At 40.7% G+C, this 15528-nt stretch overlaps 1 protein-coding gene across 1 annotated transcript in view; it reads left to right on the top strand.

Annotated features, from left to right (window-relative positions):
- The window catches only part of TRPC3 (transient receptor potential cation channel subfamily C member 3), a 55562-nt gene that overhangs the window by 20382 nt on the left and 19652 nt on the right, over window positions 1–15528 (top strand). Inside the window, exons 3-4 of the mRNA XM_081925520.1 lie at window positions 5064–5249; window positions 14112–14276. Of these exons, the coding sequence (XP_081781646.1) occupies window positions 5064–5249; window positions 14112–14276 (351 nt within the window). The remainder of the gene's footprint in view (window positions 1–5063; window positions 5250–14111; window positions 14277–15528) is intronic.

Below are 15528 nucleotides of genomic sequence, written 5' to 3'. Positions count from 1 at the left end.
ATTGGTTGCCTGTTGTCAACCCATTTAACTAGTGTGCCTTGACGAACTGTGTTGCAGGCCAGGGAAATCCTGAACTTGGAGGAAGGGCTGGATAAAAAAGTTAGTAAGTAAATAAAGATTTAATTTTTTTTAAGCAGAACTTAATCCTTTTATTTTGAATGGGACACCAATACTGTACCTATCAGCGTCCAAACTTGACAAAACAATCTAATCAGCAACAAGGAGGAGTCATCAACCACTATCTCATTTAGAGGGTTCATTCACAAAACTCCAGTCTTCTTTATAACTTTTTGGGAAGTTTTCAAACATCTCTCACGTTTATTTGCAACAAACAATGTCAACCTGGCCATGCAATATGTATCCTTAAGGATTTTGGACGGCTTTTATCAGAAGGTCTCAAAACTTTCTCGTGTAATGTGTCTGGGATATGCATTATTTGCAAATGTTAACATAGAGAAGGGACTATTGTGTTGTGGCTGCTTGAGGCGCACAGTCATTCGTTGCCTCATAACTAGTGGGGAAATGCTTTGAAATGTAAAGTCTGGTGGTAGCAGACGGAGATAGTTGGGGTGGACCAGTATGAGGGATGAATTTGAAACCATGACACTAGGAAGAACAATGGCACCGAAATGTTGTCGTCTGAAGCAATGCAATTGGTCTAATATAGAACTGATTTTGGCTTCAGTAGGGGAAACTGAATGGAAGTGAGAATGAAATTGTCTGCTGCTGCTTACCCTATCCTGTGCTGAGAGGAGAATCAAATATGAGATAATACATTGCCTACGGGATTTGAGATAGAAATGCCTGTTCAAAGCTATCGGAAAGCCACAAGCTTTGAACAGAGCATACCTTCTGACACTTCTGAAAGCAAAGCGAGAGACAGCAAGAAAGCATAGAATCGCGGGTTTTAATTGGTTGCCTTGGTTTATCTGATTGTCCAGGAGTTTGCTTTATTCAACAGAATCTATGGCTAAAATGGGACAGAGAAGGATTTTCCATTCTATAATGGATCAGGCTTATCACTTGAATCATGCAGCCATTCATTACCGTTTGAGGCAGAGCAAATGCAATAGGTTTTTGCCTTCTCATGCTGCATATCCCCACATGCCTGGCATAGATGAATTCCAGGGCTCTTAACTTAGGACTGTTGGCAACTGTGAAGAAATTCTCATTCTATTAAGGATATTGCAACTTTGCAAAAATTTAAAACTTCTAATTTGTTAAAAGAACAGCAGTTCTTGCTCATTAGATTATCTCTTGTCAAGGAGATCTAGCTGGCATTATTCTTTTATAAATGCTTTGGCATGATTGGTTGGACTTGAATAATGCAGAAAAAATCTTGAGTGATTAAGGAGCAATACCAACACACTGAGATTTTTTTTTTCATGACTTGCCTCAGTCCTGATATTTAAAATCCACTTTCACTACTGTATCCTTGTCAAAGATAGTAATGCACACACACACACATTAAAACAATGACTTTAAAATAATAATAATTCTACCAGCTAGAGCTGAAGCCTTTTTCTAGAAAAATCAGAAACAAACATATCTGGATAGATCAAACACTAAATTCTCTTCCCTTTTGCTAAAATGAGTATGTAAGGCAGATAGGAAGTTGCCTTATATTTAGGCAGATCCTTGGTCTATCTAGTTCAGTATTGTCTGCACTGACTGGTAGAAGCTCCCTGGGGTCTCATTTCTAGCCCTATTTAGATTCAAAGCAGACACTCTGCTACTGAGCTATGGTCCTTCCTCATGCCATGCTGCTTTTGCTGTGATTATTGACCCATGCTTTGCCCAATAATGTCTGTTCTTATACATATGAGTTAGAGCAGCTCTAACTCGGTAGCAAAGGTTTTAAGAAGAAGTCAGGGGTGCTTTCAAACAGCTTTCCAGGCAAAGGAGAAGTGGCTGGCCTGGGTTTCCAGATGCAACTCCCATGGAAGAATGCGAACAACGGCAAAAATCTGACAAGCTGCCCTAATTTCAACTGCCCTTTAGGACGGTTCTCTTGGGAAATCGCAGCTAGTTGTCATAATTGTGTTCTTATTTGCAGAGCAAGTTTAAAATGTGTTAGACGCATTTGCACTCCGAGGTTTGTGTAATTGCTTAGTTGAGACTTGGTACTAAGCTTTATAATAAATTGGGCATACGAAAGAGAGACCAGCAGCTGGGTCCTGGATTAAATGTGTGTGTGATTTTGTGTGTGTTGAAAGCAGGGGCGGAGGAAGGGGGTGCGGTAGGGGCAGGCTGCCCCGGGTGTCACCACTGAGGGGGGTGACAAAATGCCAGGCAGCACTCACCATGGGCCCTGCAGCGCACCTGAGCCATGCATCTCTCCTAGGAGAGACACAGTGGCTTTGGCGCATGCAGGCTCCGTGCTACCCCAAACGGTTCGCCCGCTGCCTCCCTCCCAGCTGTAGGGCAGATGAGTTGGAGGAGGCAGGCAGACTCCCTCACCGCTGCCTTTCCGTAGAGAAAGGTGGGGAGAGTCTCCCAGGTGCAGCTGCATCCAGCCAACTATCTCACCTGGCTCCCCGACAGGCAGGCTTTAAAGGACGGCTCCCCTCCTCTGACAGGCGGGTGGGCGGGTTGCAAGCTTGTTGCTCCAAGTCTTGACACAAAAGAGCTGCTTAAGTGCTCAGGTGCTGATTAGCTTCGTCTCCCTTTTCGATGGATCCCTCAGGCCGCTCCCTCACAAGGTTGTTGTTGTAAGGATAAAATGCTCAATTAAGAGTTATCTTAGGTCCACTATGAGTCAAGCTGGGCTCTATGGCTTAGCCATCTTGTCAATTGAACAAAAGTAGCGAAAGGAATTGATTTTGATGATGCGATTTCAAAATTTGCAAAGAACGAAGTTGGGTGGGGGAAAGGTTTTAAGTGCTTATGCTCACAGTGTTAAGTAAATAAGCCAGAAAATAACACTTGCAACTGTAAGTATCTTCTTTTTCCTTCTTTTAATAATTTCAATGGGGGGGGGTGTGACAATAAATTTTCCACACCGGGTAACACCTGACCTGGCTACGCCACTGGTTGGAAGAGGCTTGTCTCCTTTTGCTATGGAGAAGTAGTTCCATGGGTATTGTGCAAGAGGCAGCTGGGAAGATGAGAAAGATAGTGGTCTCATCTCATAATTTTATCACAGGTGTCATTGCTCCCCCCCAAAAAAGCTTCAGGTCCCGCAAGCAATTAAGCAGAACCACTTCTTATGACTGCCTGGATGGAGTCAACCATGTCACTTTAGCACGTGCTGAGCTTGCACACTGACCCACATATACTGACCTGCTGCTGCCTGGTCTACTTTTGCCAGATTTGAGGTGGTGTGTGTTGAGCTACCACTGGTGATTTACCGTACAATCCTATGTATGTCCACTCTGAAGGAGCAAGTCCCATTGAGTTCAGTTGGGCTTACTCCCAGGTAAGTGAGTGTAGGATTGCAGTATAATGCATGAGGTTGCCTCAGATTTTCTTAACTTTGCATGGATATACTTGGCCCATATTTTTAACAATCCAAGTTGATCATGTGGTTTTTTAAAAAAGTTAATTATGCATTGTAGCTGTTATGTACTGAAATTCTCACCCTGAGCCAGCAGGGGGATACTGTAGATAGTTTTCACTCAGGTCCACATATGCAAATAAGGGATCAAAAGTGACATTCAGTGAATGGGTAGGTACAGAAAATGGTTACTATTGTGTTCTAGTGGAGCTCTATATAAGCAGGCTGGCTGAACCCTTCAGTTCAGTTCAGTCACAACTAAGTAGGCAGGAAACAAATGAAATCAGCTCCTTAATTTTAGAGTCTTCACCTTTCTGTAATCTTAGGACAGGAAGATTATGATTTTTGAAGTCATAGGTGATGCTGGCAACTCTGAGTTTTACGGTGTATTCCTCTATTGATTTCAACAGAACTTACTCCCATGTAAGTGGCATAGGATCACAACCCTAAATGCTTTTCTGAAATAAGGGAGAATAAGGAGGAAGTTGGGACATATTCAAAGCAAAGTTCTAAAATGGGCCAGGGAAGAGAGAGGTACATTATCAATGTATTCAGCACTTCTGTAGTGAAAGCAACCAGGCTCAAGACTTAAATACTAAAATTAACAGCGCTGAAAAGAATTCCATGAGATTGGTGTGCTAAGGAGTTTCTGAACACAAGGACCATTTTTCGGAGGTGACAGACAGTAATAACAGATTTACAGAGAGCCGTGGAATGTAAGAGACAAATGAATGACAAGTGGAGTAGCAAAAGGGTGAGGTGAGATAATAAAGTGATTGACTTGTACCCTATGATGGAATACTCTAGCATCCTGCCCCGTTAACTGCTGCTCTTGATTACTTTGGTCTCTTGGACCAAAACCAAATATGAGAGCAGCCCTTACTGTACACTCCTCCTGTGAACCTACTGGGATCTTGGCGATCGTCATCAGAGGCCCCTCTCCGTGTGCCCCTTCTGAGAAATGTGTGGAGGGTGGTAAGAACTGGCTTGTTCAGTGGTTGGTCCCCATTGATAGAATGCTCTCCCCAGAAGAACATGCCTGGCGCCATCACTGTCAGCTTTCAGATGCCAGGCTAAGAAATTCCTGTTTACCTAGGCTTTTGGTGGATTAATTTGGATCATAACACAGTGTGATTTTTGACTTGCTCATCTTAAAGTTGGGTGGGGTTAGGTTCATTGCTGCATGAGCACTTTTTAGATAAACCGTTCTTTTATGTATTTGTTTTTTAAATGTTTTCAAGCCTTGTGTATTTAATGGATCTGTAAGCCGTTTTGATGCAGCTTTTGTGGAAAGCCACAGTAAATCATAACAATTAATAATACACTAATTTGAGGACCTGCATAGTGCTGCATTTGTCTTTCCTCCCTGTCTCACTGTGCACGTTGGTATCTGTGTTGCTATGCAAATTCAAGTATCGTTTGAATACCATGTACGAAAAAGAGAGCAGAAATGTGCAATCCAGCCTAGACAGTCATCTGCAGAATGTACATATGCTAAATAAATGCACATTACTAAATCAGTTCCACATGAATTGATGTGACTCAATAACTATTGTCTGTTTTTTAGAATGACTATCGCAAGCTGTCTATGCAATGCAAGGATTTTGTGGTTGGCGTCCTTGATCTCTGCCGAGACTCTGAAGAGGTAGAATCCATTCTAAATGGAGATTTGGAGGCTGAGCCAGTTGAAACACAAAGGCACAGAGCTTCATTGAGTCGTGTCAAACTGGCAATTAAATATGAAGTCAAAAAGGTAAGTGACTGTCTCTTTTAGACAGTATGATACTGGATGCGTTGCATCATAAACTGCCTGCATCAAGAACCTTAAGCACTATAACAGGGCTGTATTGTAAACACTTTATGGGTCCTGTCCTCTGGACAAGAATAATTCCCTAATGTCAAACTGATTTCATAATAAGGCAGCAGAGAGATTGGCATTTTTCAATGAAAATAATAGGGACTGTCATACACGAGACAATTATTGTGATGCAGTGTTCTCACGCATGTGCATGTTATCCATTAAAACACCCAGAGACAAACAGCCACGTCTTGATCCATCTTCAGCATAAATAAAAAGACTGGAGAAATCATTCTGTAAATAGAAATGATGTTATATCATTATGTTGTTCTTAACTGTACTGCCATTCCACTCAACCCTCTCCCCCGCTGACCATGATCCACAGTTAAGCTCTTCTGTGTCCCATTGATTTTGTGTCTTCCATTTAAATTAACAGCACTTAAAAGTACTTCACTTTGTTTTGGGTTTTTTTAAGAATATTTATTAAGGTTTACAATAATAATACAATAAAAAGAAAAAAAGGAAAAGGAAAAGGAAAAAATAAAAAATAACAGAAATACAAAAATACAAAAATGAAAATATATATTTTTTAAAAAGCACACAAGGTTTACAATGCTTATTTTCATTAACTTATTTCCCAGACCTCCTCGTACCTCCCTTTTTTGTATTCCAGTTCAAATTGTTAGTTCAGCAAATCCTTATCAATAAATTTTAACCTATTTCTAAACCTTTTTTTCCATATTCTCTTAAAGCATTACAGCTGGAAACCACTTAATTTCTATCCAACATCATTCTAACATTCATTAATTTTGCAATATTTCTGTAGATAGTCTTTAAATTTCTTCCAGTCTTCTTCCGCTGAGTCTTCTCCCTGGTCTCAGATTCTGCCAGTCATTTCTGCCAGTCCCATATAGTCAATCATCTTCATCTGCCATTCTTCCAGAGTGGGTAGATCTTGTGTCTTCCAGTACTTCGCAATAAGTATTCTTGCTGCTGTTGTGGCATACATAAAGAAAGTTCTATCCTTCTTTGGCACCAATTGGCCGACCAGTCGGCCAAAAGTACTTCACTTTGTCTGGATTGTGTGTAGTGTCAGTGTAATGGGAGGTAGATGCACCAGAGTACATTAAAAATGGCACTCACCTTTTGAAAGCTGTTACTGCTCTTACAACTAATAGCCGCAACAGGCAGTTGCTTGCAGTGATGTATCACATGCACACAGAAACAGGCCTTGTTAGTTCCTTTTAGAAGTATCACTGGCAGAGAAAGGGTGGTGCGCCCCGCCCTGGGCGTCATCCCTGGGGGGGGTGACATCGCTGTGGACAGCGTCCTCCCAGGGATGCTCGTCACTGCCAGCACCCCCCCCCCGGATGCTCGCCGCCACCACACACACCCGGGATGCTAGCCCCTAGCCCCGCCTCTGAGAAGCATATTTTAAGCTTGGAACGATAATGTTTGGTTAGAGTCTCTCTACACAGGAATCTGCTATGATGTGAGATATGATAGATGTACAGTATATTCTAGGGGGTTCCACTGACAAAAGTCTTTAAAATAGCCACAGAAGCAAACTCTGTTTCAAGGGCAGTTTATTTACCGTATTTTTCCCTCTATAAGACACACCAGACCACAAGACGCACCTAGTTTTTGGAGGGGGAAAAACATTCTGAATCTCAGAAGCCAGAACAGCAAGAGGGATCGCTGCGCAGTGAAAGCAGCAATCCCTCTTGCTGTTCTGGCTTCTGGGATAGCTGCGCAGCCTGCATTCGCTCCATAAGACGCACACACATTTCCCCTTACTTTTTAGGAGGGAAAAAGTGAGTCTTATAGAGCAAAAAATACGGTACATAGAAGACAGCCATTATAAAACTTCCAGGCCAGTGCTTTCTGGGTGTTAACATTTACGGACAATCACCTTGGGTCACCACCTCTGAGAAGTAATAAAACACAAATGCTAGAGGACTACGGAAAGGAAGTGACACCTACATTTATTTACATCTGAATAGGTCTGCCTTGGTGGCCATGCTGCCAGTAACAGCAAGCTTTTTCACAGCTTCTGTTATAAATCACATTGTGTTATAGTGAGCCACCTGTTAAAGCCAACCTACTAAATAAGACTGCAGTGCATAAATTGGATAGTGTTGGTTTCTTTAAACTCATCCCTGATTAATAGATACTTGAATATTTTCAGTTATATAGATCACAAACTTTAAAAAAAATCGAGGGTTTATTAATTAGAGATGGGTTTAAGGAAACTGACACTATCCAGTTCTTATATAGTATATCTCTGTGTTACAAGAGCTTTCTATTTTGAGACCAGGTGTGTTGTTGCGATGTCTGTGATTCCTGCACTGCACAGAAGCTTCAACTTGAGCTCATGCTTTACCTGTTCACGGTGCCAGTGGGGACGATTAATTTATGGGACCAGTGCAGGCTTTGTAGAGGGCACGGCTGGCTTCTGAATGCTTCTGTGGCATTTCTTCAGAGACAAGGCTCCTGCCTTCTATAGAGTCTTGTCATTGTGATTCTGATTTTGCAGTAGGTGGCCAAACTGAAAGCATGAGAGGTAGCTCTGCAGGTTGTTCATAACCTGGAACTGATGTGCAGAACTTCCCTGGATAACTTGGAAAGCCACAAGTGTGCTTTTTATTCTGCACCGCAACAAAACAAATGTTTCTCTTTTTCCTAGGCATGTGCCCTTTGAACACAAATAAACTGATTAGGTTCTCTTGGGCTTTTAAAAACATTGGATCTTTAAGGATCTGCTGATTTTATAAACTTAGGACAACATTAGAGAAACTCCAGGCTGTGGACCTAATTCGGTCCTCCAAGTTCCTCCAAATGACCCATTAGCCATTCCTAATAAACTCCATCTGCATGTCAATCTCGTGATGTCATTTGACATCACCTATTTATCATGTTGATTGTTAAGTTGTGGGTGAACATATCAGATGACACAGCGATTCTTCAAACAGCTCTTGTTTATTCAGAGGCCAGAACAGAACTGAGCTGAAGGGCTCAGTCAGCCTGCTTATATAGAGCTCCAGTACACATAATTGTAACAACTTTCTAAATCTATCCAATCACGGAACGTCACTTTCGATCCCTTATTTGCATAACTATCAGTATCTCTCTGCTGGCCCAGGATGAGAACTTCAGTACATAAACATTGATCTATCCTACTTTCTGCTTTTTCTAGTTTTCTTTGATTAGGCTTAACAATTTAGTATTTTACATATGCTTTATATATTTTATGTACATTGGAAGTCTGGAAGAAAGTTCTAGAAACCGTTGCTCAGAATTGCTGTTGTATGTATGTACCTCAAGCTTCGCTTTGCAGTTGCAGAGGATTTACAGAAACTTGCTAAACGAGCTGCCTTTCTAGTGATTTTTACTTGGAGAACTCAGGTTTGCAAGGATAAGGACTTCTGCACTTGATTTCTTTGTAAGTTTTAAATGGAAAATACAGATAATGCTCAGGTATTGCGCTTATATTCTTCTCAAAATATTAATGCAGCCTGCTGGGACAGTTCCTGTTAGGTTTTGACAGGATTTAGCCATAAAGAAAAAGAAAATGGAAACACGGTTTTACTCAAGTCTTCGGGTTACAGGACTAAAGGAAAAATGAGTTCCTTGGATGGGGAATTCAGCTGGTTGTTATCAGGTTGTAAAATGTTGGAAGTCTCTTGTATTGTGAAAGTGGCTATGTAAAACCCAGTTTGTTCTTATTCAGTGGCTCTGCTCCTTGTTCATAAGCTGAATTAAACTGAAGCTGGTTTAAGAATAGTGCTAGGTTTAGCATAGAGATTGATAAGAAATATACCAGTACTAGTTGAGGGCATCTTTTGTGAGAGGCAATGCAACAGAAATTCCGAAGATGTTACAGTAAGTATTAGAATAAGTAGTGACTGGAAGACTATTGGTTCATAGTCTCTTGAAAAGTTTAGGGAGAAGAAGTCAGGAAGAAAACAACAGTGCAGCAATTGATGCAAATGGTGCTACTTTAGAGATAGCATAATTTTAGAAGTACTGATTTGGGGTATAAGGAAGTGAAAGGAAAATGGTTAGAATCAGCTCTAATGTGCTTCAAGGAGAAATATCCATTGACAAATGTCTCTTGTCTTCTTTGCTAAAACTTTCCACTGAGTTCCCTTGTCTGAATTTATTTATTTGTTTGTTTGTTTGTTACTTATTATTTTTGTACAAATGCCCAGCTGAGGGAAAAATATATGGATGACTGGAAACATGTTGCCAGTATTTTTCTTCATATTTGTGAAGCAAGTATTCTGAGTTGCTCTGCACTCTCCTAAGAGATGCTGTGTTAAAATTAGAATTAATAGCTGCATTTGGATGATCATATATTAGTTTAATAAGCTGAGATAGGAATGAACCTTGAGCCTTGTGCCCTCACATGCAGCCGCCTTGACCTTGCATTCAGGCAAGCCAGCAAACCAACCAACCAACCAACCAACCAAGAAACATTCAAGTTAGGTATAGTTTCTTGCTTCAACAGAACCAAATAATGGCTTCAGAATAAGCAAGAATATGAAGCCATTTTCAAACCATGGCTTTGTCTCCTTTCATGTTCCAAAGCAGTTAACCATGGTTTCATGGTGTGGTTCATGAAATGGGAAAGTATAGTTAACTGGAAAACATCTTGGTCTGTTAGCAAAGGATGGAGTGAAGTGGCCATGAGTGGCTCGTTTATATCTTGGCGTATTAAGCTAAAATATAAACATCCAGATATGAACATGTTGCTCTTAGACTAATTAATGGAGGTTAATTAGCAAGTAGTAGTAGTAGTAGTGGTAGTAGTTATTAAGTAGTGGGTTGACATAGCAGCCGGCACAGCCATTTCTTCAAGTAGCTCTTTATTTTGTAAGCTGGAATAGAACTGACTGCAAACAGCTCAGCCGGCCTGCTTTTATAGGAAGCCGGCTGTCAACATTGTAGCAACAACAACCCAGAGTTTCCCGCCTAAAATAACTGACGCGGACCTGAGTGAAAACTATCTACAGACTTGAGTGAAAACTATATACAGTATCCCCCTGTTGGCCCAGGGTGAAACTACACTACATAACAGTAGTAGTAGTAGTAATTTATATCCCACGCATCTGGCTGGATTGTCCCATAACCTTCACAATTAGAAGAAGAGTGTCTCTGGCAGAGCATCTAAAGACATGTATGTGGCTAGGCAGGATTTGAAAAAGGATACTAGGCCAGGTGGACCCTAATCCTCCTTTCAAAGTCATTCAGGTTGGTGTGTATAGCTAGATCTAGAGGGAGAAAATCCCGTAGTTTAATTATGTGCTGTGTCATAGTAAGAAAGGGGTCAGGGGACTCTAGGGAGTGGAAATGGGGAATGCTAGGGTGTGTATCTTGGCAGATACCCAGTGATGTCTACCCTGACACCATCACAGCTGCAAAGAATAGATAGTTAAAAACTCTAAAGTTGATATCTAATGTCATTTTAGACTTGCTGAAGAATTTAAGCATGCTGAAAGATTTCCCCAAAAGACTGATGCATGTGCTCAAGTGTGTAACTCAGCCACATCTCTGATTTTGGCTTTATATAACAAAACATGCACATTTAGTAATTTCAGAGTTTTAACATAATTTTCTTCTTTTTGGTGCAGGTGCTCTTTAATTACTTTGTGAATGCTTACTAATTTAACTGCCAATGCTAGCTAATTCAGCAGTATATATAGCAGAATGCAAGTTAGCTTGCTCCTGAAGGCTGCTTTAAGGCTTGTGCATGCTTGCCTCTCCTTCTCGCTTCTCACAGGCATGGTCTTCACCTTAAAGCACAATGGCTGAGCACCCCCCCCTTTTTTTGCTCCTGTAGGTTTCCCATGAAAACCTGCTCTTTAAAGCTGGATCAGAGCAAATGGCAACCTGTGGAAAACCCGAATTGCTGTTTGCTACGAATCAGCTTTAAAGAGTGGATTTTCATGGGCAAAGCTCTAGATCAAAGAAAAAGGGGAGTGGCACTCAGGCACAAAGCTTTAAAGTGCAGATAATTGTGGATGAGCCTTTAATCAAAGCAAGTTTAAAACTAATCTTTATGTCTTCCAAACGTCTTGAAGATTCGTTATATTGTGTAAATGGCTAATAATAACCTTACCTATGCTGAACGTAAGTTAAAAAAACAACCCCCTTTAAAGCTATTTTTGCTTGCATTTTTATATTCAGAATTCTGGGCACTTATTGCTTATTTGCATGCAAAAAACCCACAATGTTTTCCTAGCTTACCATATTGCTTAAAAGTGTTACCCATGATCATACTCAGTGGCTGTGAAATGCTGACTGGCAATTGGGGACTGGGTGGAATGGAATATCCTGGAAGAAAACATGGCTAGCTGGTTGGCATTCTGAATAGGAGCAATTCAAAGAACAACATTTTGTTGCAGGCCCACATATCAGGAAACTATTGGCCTCCTGCCTTTATTGTACAAAGGGCTGCCCATTTTGTTCTGTGCCTTTATGTACAACTACTGCATTTTAAGCAGAAAAATATTAATCACGGAAATGAGGGACATTTAAAATGAAATTCCCACTTGCACCAAGAAAGAACAACTGTTAATATTTTTAGTTTCTGAAAAAAACATGTTTCCAATCTCATTTGAGCCTGTGGAGGTGTTACTGTGATGTTAGCAACTCTGCAACATGCCACATAAACAAACCTAATAATAACATAAAATTGTATGGTGATAACTATCTGTACATTCAGGAGCCTTTCTTTATAAAGTCTGAAATAGCTCATTCGAGGAAGCTTGTAATTTAATATTATTTTTAAGAAATATGCCTCAGATTCAATCGCAGTGGCAACATGTGAATAGGTTGCTATTATAATTTTAGTAGCTGATAATGAAGCTTAAAAAAACTATTAATGGAGTTATATTGGCAACATCATAATCAGAAGGCGTCTTTTTTGCCATCATAAATATTTGCCAGTGAGAATTCCCATGTGATTTAGTGTATATACAGCTGCTTGATACATACGGAGAGCCTGAAGTCTTTCTAATTTTCATAATAAATAGATTCCTCCAGTTCACAAGTAATTTATCAGGAAAATCAAAACTGGGAATGGTACGTTACTATCTGCCTTGCTTGCCCTCATTGTATTGGTGGGTAGTATTGCTTCAGGTGGACCTTGCTTTGATACATTGACCATGATCAAAAATTAATAATTAATCTGATAATGTTCTAATCCACAAACAACTAGCATTTCTTGGTCTTTAGTTGTTTTGGCTATCACACAGCCCAGCCAAATACCACTGGGAAATCAAACAAGAGGCATGCTTAAGCCTATTGATTTCAGTAGAATCGATAAACCTAAGTTTCCTGTGTGGGGTTGTGGCTGCTTGTTTCTTGTCATATAAATTGGGTTGGATTCATAGGAACAGATAAAGTTGCCTTGCTCCATTTAGCATGCAGCTTTTGATCTAAAGTCACATCAGTGGTGGGAGGCTGGAAGAAGGGGACTTGCCAGGAGGGAAGGTGAAATATACTTGGAGTTGAGTGTGAATTTAATGCTCTTTATTCAGCTCGTAGTAGCAATGAATGAAACTTTCCCTAAAATGTCTAGCTATATATACATTATTTACACAATGGGCCCTGCACGATTGGCTAATTCTGGGCTGCTCCTGTAGGCCAATCAGGTTGCTAATTCACTTCCACCTGGAGCTGGATTGGGTGGCTCCTGCGGACCAATCAGACTGCTGCATTCTGGATCCTATTGTTCTAGGATTCAGCTCAGTACATAACAGATGGCGAAGCCAAAATGGATGGAGGAGCAGAAGTGTGGGGGAACCCTCTTGATGAGAGCATTCTGTCCATCCCTAAGCAGCCCTCTTGGTGGAGAGAGAGAGAGAGAGAGAGAGAGAGAGAGAGAGAGAGAGAGAGAGAGAAAGAAGCTGCTGGGAGAGTGAGCAGGAGTGACAGAAATAGTGAGAGATGAGTGGCCTCGCTATTGTATTGGCTTTAACTCTGCCTGCTGCTGGCATGTGGCCCCAACAGATTACCCCAGAGGAATGTGATTCTTGGGTAGGGAGGGAGAAAGTTCCCTCCTCTGAGCTACACCAACTAGCAACAGGCTCTCCAGGGTTTCAGCCAGGGTGTTTCTCAGCCATACCTGGAGATGCCATGGACTGAATCTGGGGCTTTCTGTATGCAAACATGTGTTCTAGCACTGCACAATAGTCTTTCAAAGCTGCTCTTCCAATCACAGAAGAGCTCTTCTATATCCATCACTAGAGCTTTGTTTGAGAAAAGTGGAGGTAAACCCAAAGATTACATTCCCTTACACAACAGGCCAGTGTCTAAAGCAGAAGCATGAGAATTTCTGTATGTTATGGCACTGTGCCAATTCCATAGGTGACTATGACGCAGTTTGTACGTAGCTAAAACAAAATGCTGTTCATCCTGAAGAGAGAACACCGTGTTTTCACACACACACACTGCATAATAAGCAGTCTCTAATTACTGCTGTTAATTTATCATCACCACTGTATCCATGACATACTGAATCTCTCTAATGGATCAACCCATGCCTAATATTTGCAGAATAGCAGTATTGGCCATTTTCCTTCTCCATTGTTCCTTTTATTCCATTTTAAAGTGCCCCTGTTTTGTTTTGTTTTGTTTTGTTTTGTTTTGTTTTGTTTAAGAGCATTTATGCATGGAAACGGTACACAGGAGAGGATTGTGAATTCACACTAAAAAGAATAAAGGCTTTATCCCAAGTATAGTAATGAGAGGGAGAAACATGATTTCTAGCGTGCGGCTCCTAACTTGTTTTTTCTTCTGTTTTCCCCACAGTTTGTGGCCCATCCAAACTGTCAGCAACAGCTGTTGACTATCTGGTATGAAAACCTCTCAGGACTACGGGAACAGGCCATAGCGATCAAGTGTCTAGTTGTGCTGGTGGTAGCACTGGGCCTCCCATTTCTTGCCGTTGGGTACTGGATCGCACCATGTAGCAGGGTACAAGGTTTTGTTTTTGGCTTTTTTGGTGTGCAAATGTATTTCATTTCAGAAAGCCCTCTGTTGAAGTAAGAGACCCAGTCGTGTGCTGAAGGCTGTATTCCTGTTTCTCTTGATACCTTCCTGAAACCAAATGATTGCTATTGTTAACGTAATTGTGATTATTCGTTTCTATTACACCAGAATGTTTTACAATTTCTTATCCTGTACTTCTGTTGGGTGAGTGAATTTGGAGCATTAAATCTCTTTGTTACTAAAAGGAAGTAACACTCTATGCAAATAAAATAATGCTAAAGATTAGTAATTTATAACAAGTTTCTAAACTAAATAAAATAGGTTGTGGCTGCTCTGCTTGGATGACCTAGGGAAGAGGTCCTATATCTTCTTCTCTTCTCTCTTATGAAGAAAAGCTATCTCAAGTATGATCTGTAAGCACATGAGGCCATCATCTTGCTGAAGCTAATGAGGTCTGGTCAATACAAGAGCCTGAGAACTGCATGAATACCCCCTTGGGCTCAATGATGGAAGAAATGTAGGATATAAGTTTATGAAAAGAAAAACACACACACACTATCAGGATCAGTATGTGTTACCCAACATACTGGTGGTCTCATAGGCCTCCTGTTAATGCTGCTTACTTGAGATAATAATAATAATTTATTATTTATACCCCAGCCATCTGGCTAGGTTTCCCCAGCCACTCTGGGTGGCTCCCAACAGAATATTAAAAACATAATAAAACATCAGATATTAAAAACTTCCCTAAACAGGGCTGCCTTTAGATGTCTTCTAAAAGTCTGATAGTTGTTTATTTCCTTGACATCTGATGGGAGGGGGTTCCACAGGGCGGGCGCCACTACCAAAAAGGCCCTCTGCCTAGTTCCCTGTAACCTCACTTCCCTTGCAGTGAGGGAACCCCTAGAAGCCCCTCAGAGATTGCAACAGTGTGTGGGGTTGCTTTAGACCAATTAAAATGTATCAATCAAAACCTTTTCAACTTTTGCATAGGATTGCCAACAATTTGGTTCTACTTTTCATCAAAATGTGATTCTAAAATGGTTTACAAAAGCATAAAAATATACAACAGTCATTTAGGCGAAGGATTCTTAAGCACTGTATGGCTTTACAATAGTTAAACTGCATGCAAAGAAGTATCCCCAAATTGAAATTTAGCATTAAATATAAATTTTTGGCACGTGCCATGTTTGTTGAAAGTGAAAGCATACATTGCTCAAAAACAAATCTATTCTCC

Source organism: Podarcis melisellensis (genome assembly GCF_964234715.1).
Source record: "Podarcis melisellensis genome assembly, chromosome: 9".
In the NCBI taxonomy this organism is placed as follows: domain Eukaryota; kingdom Metazoa; phylum Chordata; class Lepidosauria; order Squamata; family Lacertidae; genus Podarcis; species Podarcis melisellensis.
Note: the sequence above shows the minus strand (reverse complement) of the source record. Positions and strands in the feature narration are given on the sequence as shown.